This window comes from Serinus canaria, chromosome 15 (genome assembly GCF_022539315.1).
Source record: "Serinus canaria isolate serCan28SL12 chromosome 15, serCan2020, whole genome shotgun sequence".
Taxonomy (NCBI): Eukaryota; Metazoa; Chordata; class Aves; order Passeriformes; family Fringillidae; genus Serinus; species Serinus canaria.
In genome coordinates this window covers 8,290,439-8,307,863 of record NC_066329.1, presented here as the reverse complement: position 1 = coordinate 8,307,863, position 17,425 = coordinate 8,290,439, and the positions used below count along the sequence as shown (strand labels likewise).

The 17,425-nt window shown below is 43.8% G+C and overlaps 1 protein-coding gene across 1 annotated transcript in view; it reads right to left on the bottom strand.

Moving 5' to 3' along the window:
• Positions 1–17,425, bottom strand: part of GALNT9 (polypeptide N-acetylgalactosaminyltransferase 9) — a 129,267-nt gene that overhangs the window by 56,837 nt on the left and 55,005 nt on the right. Inside the window, exons 5-6 of the mRNA XM_018916327.3 lie at positions 13,603–13,800; positions 6,054–6,171 (exon numbers count right to left, since the gene is read on the bottom strand). Coding sequence (XP_018771872.2) covers positions 6,054–6,171; positions 13,603–13,800 — 316 coding nt within the window. The remainder of the gene's footprint in view (positions 1–6,053; positions 6,172–13,602; positions 13,801–17,425) is intronic.

Sequence of the window (17,425 nt, the reverse complement as noted above, 5' to 3'; positions counted from 1 at the left end):
CAGTTCACACTTGCCTCTGAAGAGGAACACGTGTTAGACTGAGATCAAACCTGCAGCAAAGGGGCTGAGAAGAAAGTGGCAAAGATTGAGGAATCATTTATTTCCCCCTCAGTTCTTTTGCTGTTGATCTCTTTCTGAAACTTCCAGCCCTGTGCTTTGATAATGTCCTGGTACATGAAAGAGTTTGTAACATAAAATGTTACACTCGATGGAGCATGATGTGATACAGGAGCCAAATGGCCAGATGCTCTTTTCTGAGCCATTTCCAAAGCTCCCACTTTACAGAGGCTTTTTAAGGGGACTCACAAGCTCCAGTCCTGTTCTGTGCTGGCAGTTTCCTGCTGCAGCACCACTGTGCTGTGTTCTGATGAAACCATTGTTTCTCATGCAAGGTTAAAGTCATCCTTATTTCATTAAAAAGAAAAATAATGAAGAAAAAAAGAAAGAAAATAAAAGAGGACAGTATGGTTCAAAGAAATTGCAGACAGGGGATTTGGGTTCTGTCCCCAAAACCAGGATCATACATCCCATTAAAAGTAGAATTAAGGCTATATTAATAATCTGGTCAGAGAAAAACCCAAGTACTCTTACCTTGATCAGAAGAGGCCCAGGGCTGTTTTTGCTGTTTGGCTCTGCTTTACACTGTCTGCACATCCTGTTCTTTCATGGGGGGAAGAGCCTTACAGAGGGAACCCTCTGCTGTCAAATGTGGCTGAGGTCAGACCTTTGAGCCCTGTCCCAGTGCTGGTTATCACTGCAACCAGCCTGTGCTCACCTGCTTCCCCACCTTCTCCCTGGCTCAGTTTTGGGGCTGGGATCAGTCCCTGGCAGTGCTGGCAGCTCCCTGCCAGCTGGGAGCAGAGACATTGCCCTCTGCAGCCCACGGAGCTGGTCACTGCCCACTCTGGCCATGGGCAGCCACCAGTGCTGACTCTGGCTGGGTTTTGGTGACTCTGGCTGGGTTTTGGTGACTCTGGGTGGGTTTTGGTGACTCTGGGTGGGTTTTGGTGACTCTCCAGGGCTCAGCAGGCTGGGGTTTAACACCTGCAGGGGCTCCCTCTCTTGCCTCAAAGTCTGTCTCCATTTCCAGACAGAAGCTGTGACTGCTGGGCACAAATGCCTGATCCCATCCTGCCTGAACCTGTGCAGCTCCAGTGCAATCAGGAGATGCTGAGCCTTGTGCTGAGGGCCTGGCTCATCACTTCTGCACATCAGCACAGAACCAGCTGCTCCAGCTCCTGCTCTGAGGAGGGGAGGGAGCTGGGAATTCATGGAATGCAGGCACCACACTTCAATCCTTTCATGATTTCTTCATGCTTGGCTCCACAAGCTTAGCACCCTTTACCTTAGGAGATACCGAAGGAACTGCTAAATTAAAGTGGGGATGGAAAAGGGGACCCCTTTACTCACACACTTGATCTGGAGGGTGAGACCTGGGAGATTTATCACTGAGATCTTTGCAGCCTAAGCACTGGGGCAACTTCCAACACCAGCAGATTACATCCCTTACCAGGATTTTCCTTAGGCAGAGTAGAACTGCTCAGAAACATTTTAGTAGCATTTAACTTCATGCTGAAAATGCTGATTTATTGCACTCCAGTGTGAATAGGCATGTCTGAGGACAGAGCACACTACTTTTTCAGATGTCAGCAACTGTGGGGTTTTGTTAACATAGTTCAAGTGATTAAATGTCTTTGAACTAAAAGGCTTTAAGACTTTTAAGTCAAAACTGAATTAATTTATACTAAAAATTAAATCTTGGGAAAAGTCCAAATAAAAATGAAGCATTTTCAGATTCACCATAATAAGACACTTTGATTAACCTCTATTTTTTGTACAATTTTCACTTGTATTTTACGTGTGAAAAAATGCTGGAATTTTGAGTAACTCACCAAAACTGAGTTTCTATTTAGCTCTAAGACTGGGGACCTGGCTTCATGAATCACACAGAGCAAAAAGCATTGTCCAGAATTCAGAATTAAAGTTTGCTATACATAAACCTTGTGACATTTTTATTACAGCATACCAGTCTGGAATCTGCATTTAAAACACTGACTGCTCAAAGGAATCTAAATCTCTTTTGCTAAAGGTAATAAAATGAGGTCAAAAATTCACTACTCAACAATCCACCATTAGCATTTCTGCTCAGAAAAAATGTAGTTCATCTATTTTTAAAGAAAGTAAAGGCAGGGCATATAACAGAAGTTGGGAAAGTACAAGGATGTGCTTGTGGATGGAAGTCCATTAGATAATGAGCTTCATTTCCTCATCAAGAGATTTTGGTGCATCTGCATTGTGATTTTTTTTTACAGTGCTTGTGTAAGCAGAAGTGGGAACTGCATTTCTGTTAACACAGCCCATGGTTTCAGCTTGGCCTCCATCACCAGCTAAACCCCAGCAGCAGAGAGCACACAGGGTCTGAGCTGGGGTCAGCTCCTTTCAGGGCTGAGGAGCTCTGTGCTCCCAGAGACATTCCACTGACAGTGCCACAGAACTGGCCAAAGCTACCTGGGACACACCTGCTGATGTGACTCAGTGCTACTGACAACAGAGCAGCCTGATAATGGCCACGAAAGAAAAGTTTTACTTGCAGTTACCAACGGGACAACATATTTTTTAAAATTTAATCTGTTTGGATTCTTAATGGTGGAAGCAGAAGTTAATTTCTGCTGCAGCATCCTTTAAAATAAATGCTTGATCTCTTTCCAACCACCATTACAGCTGATGGGCACAAAGTAAAAAGAACAGCAATTCATTCACCTTATCACTGGAGCACCAGAGGAAGAGAGGGATCCTTAGTGCAATGATTAATGACTCACTATAAAAAGATGCATCATAAACTGCTTGTATTAGGTTAAATCATAAACTAGGCTTTTAATGTTTATATGATCCCTTTCTAAATAATTAAGTGTGTCTGTAGCTCCCACTAGGAGTGGAGCTCACATGGTGCTTGCAAAGCATGCAGCTTCTTACAGGGTCATATTGTGGGACCCTGACTTAAAGGGATCCCAGACTGCCTCCACATTCCAGCACTGCTTGAATTTCTCTTCCTTTTGGGACATCTCTCTGCACTTACTACAGGTCAGAGAGACCATTTGGTGTTCAGGAGCAGCAAAGATGATCTACCCTGAATTTTGAGTGCCTTCTTCAGCCTGTGCTCATGAAGGGCAGCTCATCCACAGAGGAGTCAGCCAAGACTGGATGCTGTAATTTCCTGTGTCCAGGTGCTAATAATAACTCCCATCAGCTTCAGTAGTGGTAGGAGAGCAGTGAGAGAATAGCACCATTTGTCCTAACAGAATTCCCCCGATTTATCCTCCTTGTGGTGAAACTGCCACCTTTAAAAAACACAGTACAAGGTGACATTATGTGAGTGTCCATCCATTTCCTTACTTCACAAGCCTGCAAATGTGTCCATTTCCCCTTTATTTCCCAGAACAGCTGGTGGTTTTTCTCAACCAAACCAGAATTTCCCTCTCTTGGCAAACAGACATTGGCTTCAGTGTGCAGCCACCCCATCAGGAGAATGTTGCAGCTCTAACCACTCTAACCACCATTATTTACTCAAAAAATAATAGGAGTTTAAAAAAGAGCTGCAGACCCCTAAATACCTTCAATAGGCATAGCAGGCAACCCCAGTCTGTTCTCCACTGCTTATTCATACTCAGTACAGAAAATCTCTTGGGTTAATTATTTAAATAGTTCCATCTATGGAATTTTGAAAAGTGCAAAGCCAACAGTGGAATACCCAAGGTCACAATTTTTTAATAAACAATAGATTTCATGGGAATTAGCTGGGTTATCAAACAGTATCCTCTGAAATCAGCTCATTAGTTTCACTGAGTTTCCCTATTTCACTTTATTAAAACAATTTAAACAAGAGTTCACTAGATGCACTGTAATCTATTTCAGACACTCCAAGCCTAATCCCTTTTCTCTTAGCATTACATGATAACAGTTTTCAAAAAAGTAGAAAAGGATTAATGTTACAGCTATCTCCAACAGGGACTGTTTGCAGCCAAGCATGGGCCACCCCTTTCCCTACATCTTATTATTTATTATTATATTAATTTTTGTTCTTTACTTATTCATTCATGTATTCCTTCCTTTTTCTACCTTTCATTGCTTCACACAAGCAGTCACACAAGGTGAACAGCATCCCTCTGAGCAGGTGGGGGGAGGCACTAAATATCCCTGCCTGGGTCATTGCACCAGGCCTTAGGAAAGGAGGGATTTTTTTTTTTTTGCAATTTTCTTGGAGGTTCTGGAGTTAAAAAACCCCAACTTGGTAAATTCACAGTGGTTTTATAAATAGCCTAGAGAGAAGGGAGAAGGTTCCTGTGCATTTTCACACTGTTAGCTCCTGACAGCTCTGAAAGACTCACAGGAGGGGATCACACACAGGATTTGCAAATTAGGAGGCAGACACTGTATATTACTTACCAGGCTGGAAACACAGAGTAACAGGCCTGTGCTATGGACACACAACTCATTTCACAACAAACCCATACTCTTGTACTTTCATAAAACCTTTTCCAAACAGCAGGGGTAGCTTTTCTCATAGGGCAAAAAAAAAAAAAAAAAAAAGCCCCCAACCAAAATAAAACCCAAAGAAAAAGAGCTGGTTCCTAGATCCAAGCTTTCTGCAGGCTTTAGCAGGCTCCCTATCCCTGGAAACCCATCCCCACTCACCTCAAATCCTTGTCTCTTCAAGCAAGTGCCATTCCATAATCCTATTAAAACCTTTGCCTCTGTTTACCAGGAGCTCTAATCATACTCAGCAAGTTCTCCTGGCCTAAGGAAGAGCGACAGCTTTCAGATTTCTTGGGAGCCTTATTCATCAACCACGCCAGAGTTTTGCCAGAGTGTTCAATCTATTCTGGGAGCAGCCATGTGGAAAAAGCTTCAAACAGCTCAAAGCCCTGCTCAATGATAAAGGAAAGCTCACACAATCCTGGTAATAGCCTGACCCTCTTAAGGAAAATTGGATGATTTGTGGTAGCAGTTTTTTCTGTCCCCTCTGTGAATTCTGAACCTTAAAGCATAAGCAGTGTATTCACACAGTCCCATTACAAACCCCATCCCTCTTGCAATGCTGGAATAACAAATACACACCCATATGTGAAAATAAACTCTGGCTGCAGTGACCTTCCTCCTCAGCCCAATGGTGTGAAGGAGTTTGTAGCCATTTTAGGAAAAAGAAGAGCCAGATAAAGAATGGACTAATTTGATGTTCAATGTTTCACCATGAGCAGAATATATGCTTTAATGAGCACACTACATGCACCAGGGATGTGTTACTGGGAAGCAGGGGATAAAGAGTAAAGGGAAAATAATTAAGCAGTCAGCTTTATAATGAGGGAACTCTGTTCATGCAACATTAGGTGGCCTAATTTTCAAATGCTAAGCAAAGACATGTTCCTTGGGCTTCAGGAGGACTTGCTGGAAAGCTCCACCTTGAAACCAAGGGCAAGGGATCACAGATATCAAACCTCCTTTAGGTCCAGGCCACAGGGACTGATATTCCAAAGTCATCTGTCCACACTTCACACTGACCTGTCCAACAGGATTGAACACTTGCACCCTGCATTCTTATTCTACAAGGAGGATCCCTAGAGTTGTAAAATATCCCAGCATTCATAATGTGTGTGATGAACATTACAAGTGATTTCTACCAGCCTGGCCTCAGTTTTCTGTAGGTGTTCCATCTGTCAGAGCACAAATGTACACCCTCAGCTAAGGGCAATGAGCACATGGAGACTTGGAGTGGCTGCTTGCACCAGGAAAGATACTGGGAAAGGGGAAAACCTTTCTCCCTGGGTTCAGACACTGTCAGGATGCACCAATAAAGCACATTCCAATCAAGCATATTCCAATCAAGCATATTCAGTTCTCTCAAGGCCAGGAACATTCATTTACTGGCACTGGCACTTGCAGATAGTGCTGCAGCATCAGCTGCTCCAGCACAAAGCCCATCAGTCAGACAGCAGCTCTGCTGGGCCACGAGCTGCCCAGCACCCTTTGCACATCCACAAAGTCTCTTTGTTACTCACTCTCATGCCTAACTCGATGTTTTCTCCTCCATACACCTCCATGCCAGGGTCCAGCAGGCCAATCTCACCAAAATACTCTCTGTCCACCACAAAGGAGCATCCAATCATGGCTGGTGTCCTGCACAGAGAGATCAAAGCAAAAAAATTGAGCCATTCATTAGCTCTTACAGACCCCAGCTCATAACAAATGTACACAGACTAAACAGTTCTTTGTTTTCAAGTTTACATTCTAAATTTACCTATTAGCATCAATCACGTGGCACTTCATGTGTGCAAGAAATTCCAGGACTTCTCTGTGCTGTAATTTCTGAAGACTTTCTGTTGAATCTTTCTCTAATCAAAGTGGTCTCAAAGCTCTACAAAAACCACACAGGGCCCTGGATGCTCCTGGCTGGGCCCTTCCATCCTCTGCTGATGCATATATTTATACACCAGGATCTTTGCATTTATATATTCAAGTTATTTGCTGAAATGCATCTTCCTGATTCTATTTCCCAGAGCCAAGCCTGGAAACAGATTTGCCTGAAAAAGCTGAGAGCTCTCCTGTACCCAGGATGAGACACATCCTATGTACATCTTGATTTCACATCTTGTACCACTGAAAAGCATCTTAGGCTAACAAGGAATAAATTTGGTCTTGGAACTAAAATGAAAGAAGGATACAACCAAGGTAAGGAAATTCAGTACCTTTGCAATGAAATAAGCCTTGGAGGGAATATTTCAGGTATAGTTTTTAAGTTTTACCCATGATAAAAGAGGGAAGGAGAGGGGGGAAGAAAACACACACCACTTTCTTCATTTTCCTTTTCATGTATTCCAAACTAAACACAGGCTTCCCTGGATCAAGGCACCACTGCTTTGCAAAACTGAGATGCTGGTTTGGGCTTGGACTCATTCTTTTTCCAGCCTGTCTCCCCCACAGAAACCCTCAGGAGGCAGCTCCTTACAGCAGCAGGATGCTCCCATGAGGACATCTCCTCCCTTTCTGATGAGGAATGGCACTGCCAGGCTTTGCAGGCTGCTCTCAGCAGCTGGAATCCCTCTCTCTGGGGGGTGGATTGCTGCAGCTGTAGGCTCTGTCCATGAAGAGCCTGAGTTGTTAATTGAACAGGGGTGGGAAATACATTTTGGATGCAACTACACAATCATCACCCAGAAAACAAATGCCACTGAGTGTTTGCAACTCCCTCTCTCCCTTCTAGGGTTTATTTCTTCTCATTATATATATTCAAATCTAGACTTCACAAGTTTCACAGCTTTTTCAGGAAAAAAAAAATGTTTTCAGGAGTGAGCAACAGCAGAATAATGACAGAAAGAACCACATCCAGCTTTTATAATTTTATACTGGACTACAGAGTCACACTGACACATCAGAAAAACATCTAAAAAAATGTGCTTGAATTAAGCTTCAGGCCCTCACTTGGCATTGGAACTGGGTTTTCCCAGTACCTGAAATACTCCAGTACATCCACCACTTTTAGTGCAGTGCAGCAGACTTATCTTGAAAGCTGGAAATGGCCACAAGAGCCAAAGCAGCTGTGTTAGCTCCTCTTAGCCCCTGCTCACTGCCCCAGGGGCAGCACATGAGAAGGAGAGTGCCCCCAGCACTTCACAGCTTCAGAGCACAGCCTATTAACCTCCTTTTCCCTCCATCATGCACTCTCCAGTAAAACAGAGACACTTCTGGAAGGAGAAAGCAGCAATTAGAAGTGCACTGTTTTTTGCCAGCACCTCAAAGGTGATGTGAAACTTAATTGATCTGTGGAATATTCCTTGACACAATGGAGGATGTTATAAGGATTAATGATAATCAACAGGAGCACTCAAAGGATAATGTGGGGAACACAGCAAAATGGGTTTTGCAGCTGAAAGCTGAAAATGCAGCCTAGGGTTGTATTGATTCTGCACAGCACAGTCAGTTTGGGGGAATTACCTGACAGCACTGCTGTAGCAAGGGAGACATGAGAGAAACATTTCTCTGGGTGATGCCCTGGGAAAGGGAAGAAGCACAGAGAGGTTCCTGGTGGTGAACCCTCCCTCCCTGCAGCAGGAGGAGAGAGATGCCCTGTGTGGGGAGGGCAGTGCCTGCCACGGGATGGGGCACACTGGCCAGGGAAGAAGGAATTTGCTGCAGGTCTGGGTCAGGACTGGTTTGTGTCAGGGAGACCCCCAGGGGCACAGCTCTGCTGGTAAAATTCCAGCAGGTGCTGACACCCATTTCTCCAGCCAGGTGCATCCCCCTCCTTCCCCTGACTGAAGGGAGGTGCCTGGGGGCTTCACCAAGAGCCAGTGAAGGAGAAAGGGATGGGGACTGTACTGCACGGGGTACAGCCAGTCTTCCTCTGCCTTATGCATCCTTCTCTCCTGCCTTAAGGCCAGCATGTATTTATGTTTATATATTTATATATACATATGTGCACAGTGCAATCAGGTCACATTTGAGACAGTTTCCTGAGCAGCCAACTGCAGTTTCCAGGAAAACTGACAAACACTCACATTAAACACATAAATTCAAACACAAATAGAACCATAAATAAATATATAAGCATAAATGTGTATATACAGGCATAATGAGAGAGACAAGGAGTTTCAAATGACACATCACACATCCTATCTCTGAATGTTCCACCTCTCCCAGCAGGATGTTTCTTTGATTCAGACTCTCAAGCAGCAACTCAGCCCTGGTCTGACATGGAAGTGGGGAAACCTGCATGGTACCTGCAGAAGCATTTCTATTTTTCTTACAGCTCATGTCTTCTGCAAGAAAGAGTCACCCCAGGCCCTGAGAACAGAACTCAAGGGCAGATTTGCTGCTCAGAAGAAAGAGGGGGAAAAAAAAAGACGAGATGACAAGCTAATGCTGATCTAGAAAGGCAGAGCAAACAGGGATGCAGAATAACTCTCTGATGCCCTGTGGAAGTAAATTTTTTGGCACAGGCAGGACACCCATCAGAACCTGGACAAATAAAAGCAAAACTGCTTTGTAAGAGGCTCCTGTGAACCAGAAACTGAAAAGATGGCTCTGAGCAGTCAATAAACACTCCCCAGTTTTATTATTACATGGCAGCATGGTTTATCATGAAAGACTTCACCTCCTGAGCTCAGGTGGATTTCTTCCCAGAGCAGTGAGGGCTCAGACTGGCTGCATCATTATTACTGCAGGCCAGCATGGGGCCTGACTTGCACATGAGATGGGCACACACGCTCCCAGATAGAAGCAGCAGCACAAAACACTTCACTGGGGGCACATCAAACTCTAATTTATGTCCATGGGCAAGGCACTGGCACTCTCTGGAGCAGCTGATGCAGTGCCTGTACATGCACATCCCTACTGGTAGCAAGCTATGGTATATTAAAGCAGTAAGTGAGAACATATGCAACAATGAAATGCACCACTGCTGCTGGAGGAAGATAAAATGGAAAGCTGTGCAGTGCTTGGCTGGGTGAGGCTGACTAATGACTCTCATGTTAGTGGCTGCTGATCAAGAAATCAAATGCAGAGCAGTCCATCATAACCACAGCAGGTGAGGGAAGACAAGGCAGAGCCAGAGTTCAGAATACCAAAAACCTTCCTTGCTGTTCCAAAATCCAGGGAAAAAAAATACAGCATGCATTAAAAAAGCCAGCTTGTTTCAATGCATAGTCAAATTCATCAGAAGCCCTGTGAAACAGATCCTTTGTCACACAGTGTGGTGCCAGATGTTAAGGACATTTTTGGGCAGCGTGCTCGCAGGAACACGAATGGAAAATGACGTGATGGACACAGCGTGTCAAAATAACAACCCTCATTTAAATCTTCACCTTACAGACATATTCCATGTCAAATGTCAGACATGGAAAATGGATTGCCTGCAGAAGCAGGGGAACATCAATTGTCCTGGAGTTCAGAGAATTAACGTGGGGGGGAAGAAAGAACCGACTTTAAAGTGCATCAGCAATCTTTAGAAAATCTGACACCTTGTTCTTGCTATTTCTTTACCTTTGTTAGCACTTCAAGGCCATGTCCCCTTTGTCACTTAGCTCACCACAGCTGATGTGACATTTTATGGTGCACACTTGACATGACTGCCCATGAATGACCCGCTGGCTTGAGGGACAGTTGCTGCTCTTTCCCAGCAAGGCTGAGTAGAATCACTGTCAGTGCTCTAGAAATTAGAGGATCAGGCTTAAAACAGAAAAATTCTTAGGAAAGAAGCACATCTTTTGTGTAGTCCCAGAAGAAAACAGGAATTGGACCCTGCTTTCCAAATGCCTCACCCAATTCTGCACATTGGTGATATTTATTCATACAGTGCAAGCAGGAGAAAGGCCAGGGCTCTGATCCTCACTGATACCAGGGTACACATGTTCTTTAATGCTGAAAATCTCTAATCCCTCTGGAGATCTGGCAGAAAGTATTCAGCTACACCAACCACAAAGCCAGTCACAGGGTTATTTGTTACCAGACTTTTCTTTCACAAAACACACAGAGAGGCACAAACCAAAAAACAGGGTCAAACAAAGCCTTAAGAGGGACAGTGGTAGCAAGGGCTAAAAGGACTTGCAGTTTTCATGCTGGTGAGCAGCTTTGCAATCTTTTGAATGCACTGGACAGACACATGGATTCAAACACCATCAAAGTGCACAGTTTCTGTCTTGCAAAGTGGACTGAAACAGGAATCGTGGTTGCAATATGTGATTTGGAAAGCTGGTTGCAAAACCAAAACCTGTACCAAACCAAGTCACATCTGAGATTTTTTTTAAAAGTTGCTCACTAGCCTGACTTTGCCTTCCTTCTGAAAACACTCTAAATATTCCACAGCAAGTAAGTTCCCACCATGACCACTTTCAGATCTCAGTCCCAAGGACAGACTTCCTGATTGTTTCCATCAGTAACACTCCCACAGTCACTCTTTCCTCTACCATAATTACACTGGCATATCACTTAAAAGGCACAAAATCACATTGCATTTCCACAAGCAGGAACAACACAACAGCCAAATGCTTTAGCCAACCCAGGCAGGTGCTAGGGCTTCAGAGGCCCCTCAGCACACACTGCAGTGTGGCCATAAAGGGGATGCTCTGCTCTCCTAAATCCCTGCCTTCAAAGAACTTGTGCCCAGGGAGACAGGGACGTGTTCATGGTGGATCCTCTGCCTTTTAGGGCATGGAATTGTTAATTTGCAGAGGAGATGGTTGGGCAGTGGCAGTGTGTCAGGGCTCCTGATGTTTGCCAGCCAGGGTTGGGTTTTCTCCTCCTTCTGCTGCCTGTCTCATCTGTCTCTGGGCAGTTTCTGCACTGTTGAACTGCAGGGTTTCTTTATTCAGGTTCAGAATGAAATCACTGCTCTTGGGAGCCAGCTACTCATGTGCATCAGATTTTAACTCTGCTCAGTGCTTGAGTTTGGATTGGAGTTTTTGATTTTGGATTGAGTTTGTTCACTTCTGTGTCAGCCCAACTCAGTGCCAGTGTGGCACCAGCAAGAGCCTGAATGTAAATCTGAGGGAAGTCCATGGTAAATCAGGCCCTTTATTGCTGAGGTTTAACCTCTTAGTTCAGTCTTATCTGTTATGAGATCATTGTCTCCAGAACAGGAGATACTGAAATACTGGAGCAATCCATGGGAAAATTACTACAATGATTTCACATATAAATTGTGAGTCATGAAGTGCACAAAACCTTTCAGGAGTGAAAGCTTTGGGTGAGTAATTTTCCTTTATCAATAAACTTTCTCAGGGCTGACTGAAACAGGTATAAAACATCTGCACTTTTAAAACAATGTGAGGCAAGCAGGGCATGTTATCCAGGAAAACTGATTTCCTAAGTAATTACTTCCCTGCTTATTGAGGTTTCAAGCCAAGCAAAAGGTCAGTGATGATGGACTGTGCTGTCCTGCAGTAAATAAGGTTAATATTTCTGTATAGCTCTGTTCTGCAGTCACAGAGCATGAGAATGAACCTGAGTACAATTTGCAACACTTGGTGAAATACAGATTAAAATATTTCTCTTCATGAGGATGCTGTGAGGTGGTCCCATCCCTCTGACCACTGAGAAATGTGATCAGTGTGTCAGGGTCTTTCACTTCCAAAGGATCACTGGCATTTTTTTCAGGTGGGTGTGTTGTTGGAAGTGCTTGGCTGAACTTTTCAGGATCTGGCAACTCAAGCTTTGCACTGGAAGGGAAGCACATCAGCTCCTCTGCCAGAGCCCACACTGGGACCATACAGCAGAGTTTTAGCTTGCTTTAAGATGATGCCAATATACAAGAAAATGAAGATGACTTTAAGCTGGTAATTTGTGTCCTTCTTAAGAACTCTTAAAAATAAGAGCATCCTAAAGTGCATGCTTAGGCTTCAAATTTTTTAGCATTTATTTCTAGAGCTGGTAACAGCAGTACCCTTAACCCAGCACAATATGTCCCAGAGGAGCTGTTAGACAAACATCTGCACTGGAGATGAAAGGCTAGGAGATGTGAATTTTCAAATGGAGGGGAGAGAAAGCCCTTTTCACATCAGTTCCAGTTTTCCCACTGTAACAATTCTCAGAGACACCTTCACAATTCCTGTAATGGCCTTTCCTCAGAAAATTTCATTTCTGTAAGGTATAATGTTCTCTTGTAGGGAAAAGCAAATTGACACACTGACTGCATGGTCTGGTGTGGGTTTGTTTTAAAATTCAACCAGTAGGAAAACTCTGAACAAGTGCAAAGTTCTCAAAAAAAAAAACCAAAAAAAACCCAAACCAACAAAAAAACCCCCCCAACCAACCAAACACAGCTCCTAGTGATGCTCCAGGAGAGCTCTGGTTTGCACTGATGACCAAGACTGCTGCCCACAGACCAGGAGTGAAACCAGCCTCTTTCACTTTGTAATCCCACACACAACACCTTTGTTTCTCATGCACACAATGGGCCAGAGCCCACTGGAAACCAAAAGGTGAGATGAAAAGGATCCTGCTAAGGGCCAGAACATGTGCTTGGAGCACACACCCAGAGCCAGAGTACTCCTGTACACTGTGGGGCAGCTCTGAAAGGCAGCACACTCATCCACAGCTTTTGTGGAGCCATCAGTTTTCCCCAGTCTCATTATTCCTGCACAAAGTCTGTAGCCTCGTTTATAGTGGATATTCTTGCCCCCAACGAGGGGGAGAGATGAATGCATCTGGTTCCTTCTTACCAGAAGGCTAATTAATTATTATACTCTATTATTCTAGACTATATTCCACTATATTACATTACATCTAAACTGAATCTGCCCAACACTCCACTGCACAGGATCTCATGACTGTCAGCCAACAATCCCAACACACACGCACGCCTGATAGGCCAAGGAAACAAAACACCATCACTTTGGGTAAACAATCTCCACATTAGCATTCTACTTTGGCACAGCTAATGAGATAAGAATTGTTTTTTCATTCTCTAAGGTTCAGAGAGTGTGAAACCCAGAAATATTCTTGGGAAGAACCGTGCCTTGCTTTTCTCTGCGAAGAGAAATGCGGCGACACTCGTTCGGACAGCCGGGATGGAAACACCGCTCTGCCCGAAGTGACGGTGCAGGGGGGATTTACCTGATGGGAGCTGACTCATCCCCTTTATCCAGCCAGTCCTGTGGTGGGATGATGTACATGCACCAGAGCCCCCAGTTGTAGCCGTGGGCGGCGTTGGCGTACTGCTGCACCTCGAAGGTGTTGTACTTGATGTTGTCGATGGCGGGCAGGATGATCCGCTTGCGATCCTCCTTGATCCGCGTCAGCGCCGGCTCCGCCCTGAGAGCAACGAGAGCAGCACAGAGGGTCACAGCCATCCAAACCCCTGCTTGGCAGGCTGGCAAAAGGACGTTCTCTAATGCCCTTGAGACATAAACTTTAAGGAATTTAGAGATTTTAGAGGAGGTGAGGTTTTAGTTAGAGATAAGCTTTATTGGAGTTAATTAAAATAAATGGGTAAGCTTGATGAAGTTAAGAGTTGGTAGTTGATTGTTTGTCAACACAATGTTTGGTTAGCTGGGTTTATCATGAAGAATATAGAAACTGATAAACAGCTTTTACAATTTTTTTGGTAGGTCTCCTCTGTTCTGAAACCAACTGACGACGGGGAATGGGAGTTCTACCAAGGGTTCATTTGTCATACTTGCATTCAAAAGGTAGAACATTCAGAATGAGGAAGACTTCATTTACTTCCTCATTTTGGGACCCCTCCCCATGAAAGGGACCACCAACCCTTTTCAAGGAACAAACTACACATGCTTAATAGCTTTTGAACTAATTACCATACAAAATGAAGAGGGGAATGGGATGTGCCAAAGTTATGAATATGCATTTGTATTTTGGGTACTCAATACTTGTATAGATAAAAGGAGTCTGTAATCACCTGTAAATCACAGTGTGTACTTAGGAGCTATCCCACAATAAACATACACTTTCTAACTTTAAACTGGTAGAGAGTTTTTGTCCATCACAGTTGGATATCGGCACTAGATCAACATCCATATTTTTAAATAAATCACTGTGAGCATCAGCACAGTGAGACGGAAAAGCCAGAGCAGGGCAGGGAGGGACGGGGTACAGATCACAGCCACACTCTGCAGGACTGCAGCTGGTGTGGGACACTGCACACAGCACCTGCACAGGAATTACCACCTCTGTGAAGCTGTGCCAGAGCATAACTGTCACCCTGATTTTTTAAGATTTTCTAAGCCTTCTGATGTTTACAGTCTTGTAACAAACTTTCTCACACACTTTCTGTAAATAACTTATTGTTTTGCATTCTTTTACAGAAGAAGAGAAATTTGATAGACTCTTAGTTTGTCCAGTGTCATTGGAGAGGGGGCACTGTCACCCTCCAATCCACTGTCACTTTTAGAAACCTATAAATGTTAGAGTCAGAAAATAAACCTCCTTTTTTTGCCTTGAAAACAGCAGTGTGTGCATCGTGTTATTTCGTGTCCTATAGTGACACCTAACAACACAAAATTTGACCTCATATTTTGCTTGTTACCAAAAATGTCCTTTTGGGCCAGCTGAAGATCCTGTACATGGTTCAGACTATCAATTCCTATGGGTTTTAGGCCACATTTGTGCACCCCCATGGAGCCAGTGTGACCTACCTCATCTGGATAAGCCATCATTAGTATGAGATTATATTTATGAGATTAATTAGCACCTCTGTGAAACTGTGCCAGAGCCTAACAACACAAAATTTGACCAAATACTTATTCTGAGGCCCGGAGATTGTTAATTCATTTCACAATGGACAAATGTTGAGAGACACCATCAGCAATAGCAGCTAAATGGTCTCCTACTGGCTACACCAGCAGGATTCCTGGCAGCAATTAAATACTGGCTGGCACGGCCTGAACACACACCAGGGGCTGCAAGAATCTGAAGGTTGCTCAAAGATTTTAATCCTGTTTCCCAAGACTGACCCCATCACACCTAGTTTGAATGACAAATGTGGCTGCATTATGCCTTCTAAAACCTCTTTGGTGATGAGAAGATTTCAGGTGCCAGATGGTGCAAAAGCAGCAAACTGCAGGAAATGTTCAATCATTTCAAAAGGCTTTAAAACATCAATGTGCTTTCCACAGAAGTTACATCCCAAAAGGAAAGTAAAAAGCTTCAGTGCAAGCACTCTTTTCTGACCAAGGCAGTCTGAGTTTGCTATGAATTTACAGAGAAACTGATCCGAAGAGGCAGCAGACTTACATAAGGGTGGAAATCGTTCCTCAAAGCAGGATTAGAAAGAGCCACTGCTTCACTCCTTTGTGTGTTTCCCCTTGAAATGTGCTTTGAAAAATTTGCAGAGCTCTCACATGGATCTTTTAGGGAAAGGTGCTTTGCTGAGACTCACAGAGGTAGGAGGATTTGAACACTGATCCTTTCTCACTTTCTTTTGCTGTTGGTCAGAAGACAATTGCTCCTTTGTGGTTTCAAGTGTTACCTCATATTTTGCCTGTTACCATAAATGTCCTTTTAGGCCAGCAGAAGATTCTGTACATGGTTCAGACTCTCAATTCCTATGGGTTTTAGGCCACACTTGTGCACCCCCATAGAGCCTGTGTGACCTACCAGATCTGGGTAAGCCACTTCCATTATTAGGATGAGATTATATTGATGAGATTAAGACTTTTAAAAACCAGTGTTTTTAAAAGACTGTGTGTGGGCTGCAGAAAAACTCTTGCAAATCCAACAAAGCAGGGAAAAATGCAGAAAAGCTGAATCTGCTTTGTTCTTTCCATCATGTTATCCCTGCTCAGCAGCAGCAGAAAATACAGAAGGATGGACATGCCATTGCTAGTCTGGTGACTCCATGCCTGGACATAGAAACCCTTGGGCAAAAAGCTCTTCTTCTCCCTCTAAACTCTGAAACAAAGGATTTCAAAACACAGACAACAGGTACAGGTGTCACTAATTGCTTGCTTGACTCCCATGGGTTGAACCAATTTCTTATGTTTGGGTCTGATTTCCAGACCTGCCCTGCATGCCTTCTGAAGCAAAAATCTGTAAATGGCTTTCCTTTGCAAGAATCAAACTCTGTCATTCACTGCTGTCTGATTCTGGAAGCAGGTCTTGGACAAACAAGGAAAGAATGGGAGTTTTTCAAACTAATTTATGTCTCTTGTTGGGAATTCTTTGGTCACCAAATCCTCAAGTCCTCAATTAATGGCAGGTTTGTGTTGAGACAAAGCAAGCCTGTTCAACCATCATACTCAAAACCATCCTGGAGGTTCCATGTACCTTCTACAGTTCCTCCCAGGCTGCTCATTTTTCAAGGGTAGATTGAGATTGTGGAATGAAAAAGCTGAAAGAAGATAAGGATTTCTTCTCCCTTAATGTCAGATACCTGCAATGGACCCCCCACATGCACAGTAATTGCCTCAAACTTTCATTCTCAGCAGAGAGAGGCAGAGGCTGGCACTTTTATAGTCAGATGCTTCTCATAATAATGTAGACACTGAGACTGGGTGAGATTAATAATGTTCCAGAGGAGCCTGGTTTGAATATAAAGGGAATTTAGCCTGCTACTTTGCAAGACATCTGAAAATTGGACTGCTGAAGTGTATCCCAAATAATGGTTAGAGAAATAATGTGAAGAAAATATTCAACAGTCACATTAGTTTTTAGCCCTTAATCATATTTGTGATTGTGTTAATCCAATACTTGAGTCTTGGAAATGCTAACCTGGGACCTCATTTTCTTCTTTATGTGAAGAACAATCCATTCCCAGCTCTGGAGCTGCTCTCACACAAACTATCACCAAACCACTCCTGTCACTCTACACCTGAGGGATTTCTGTGCTTTCCCATTTTTGTGGCCCACATTTATTACCACCTCACTTGGTGTTTTGCATCTGAATGGCACAAGGGGGGATCTCTGGATTGCAATACAACAG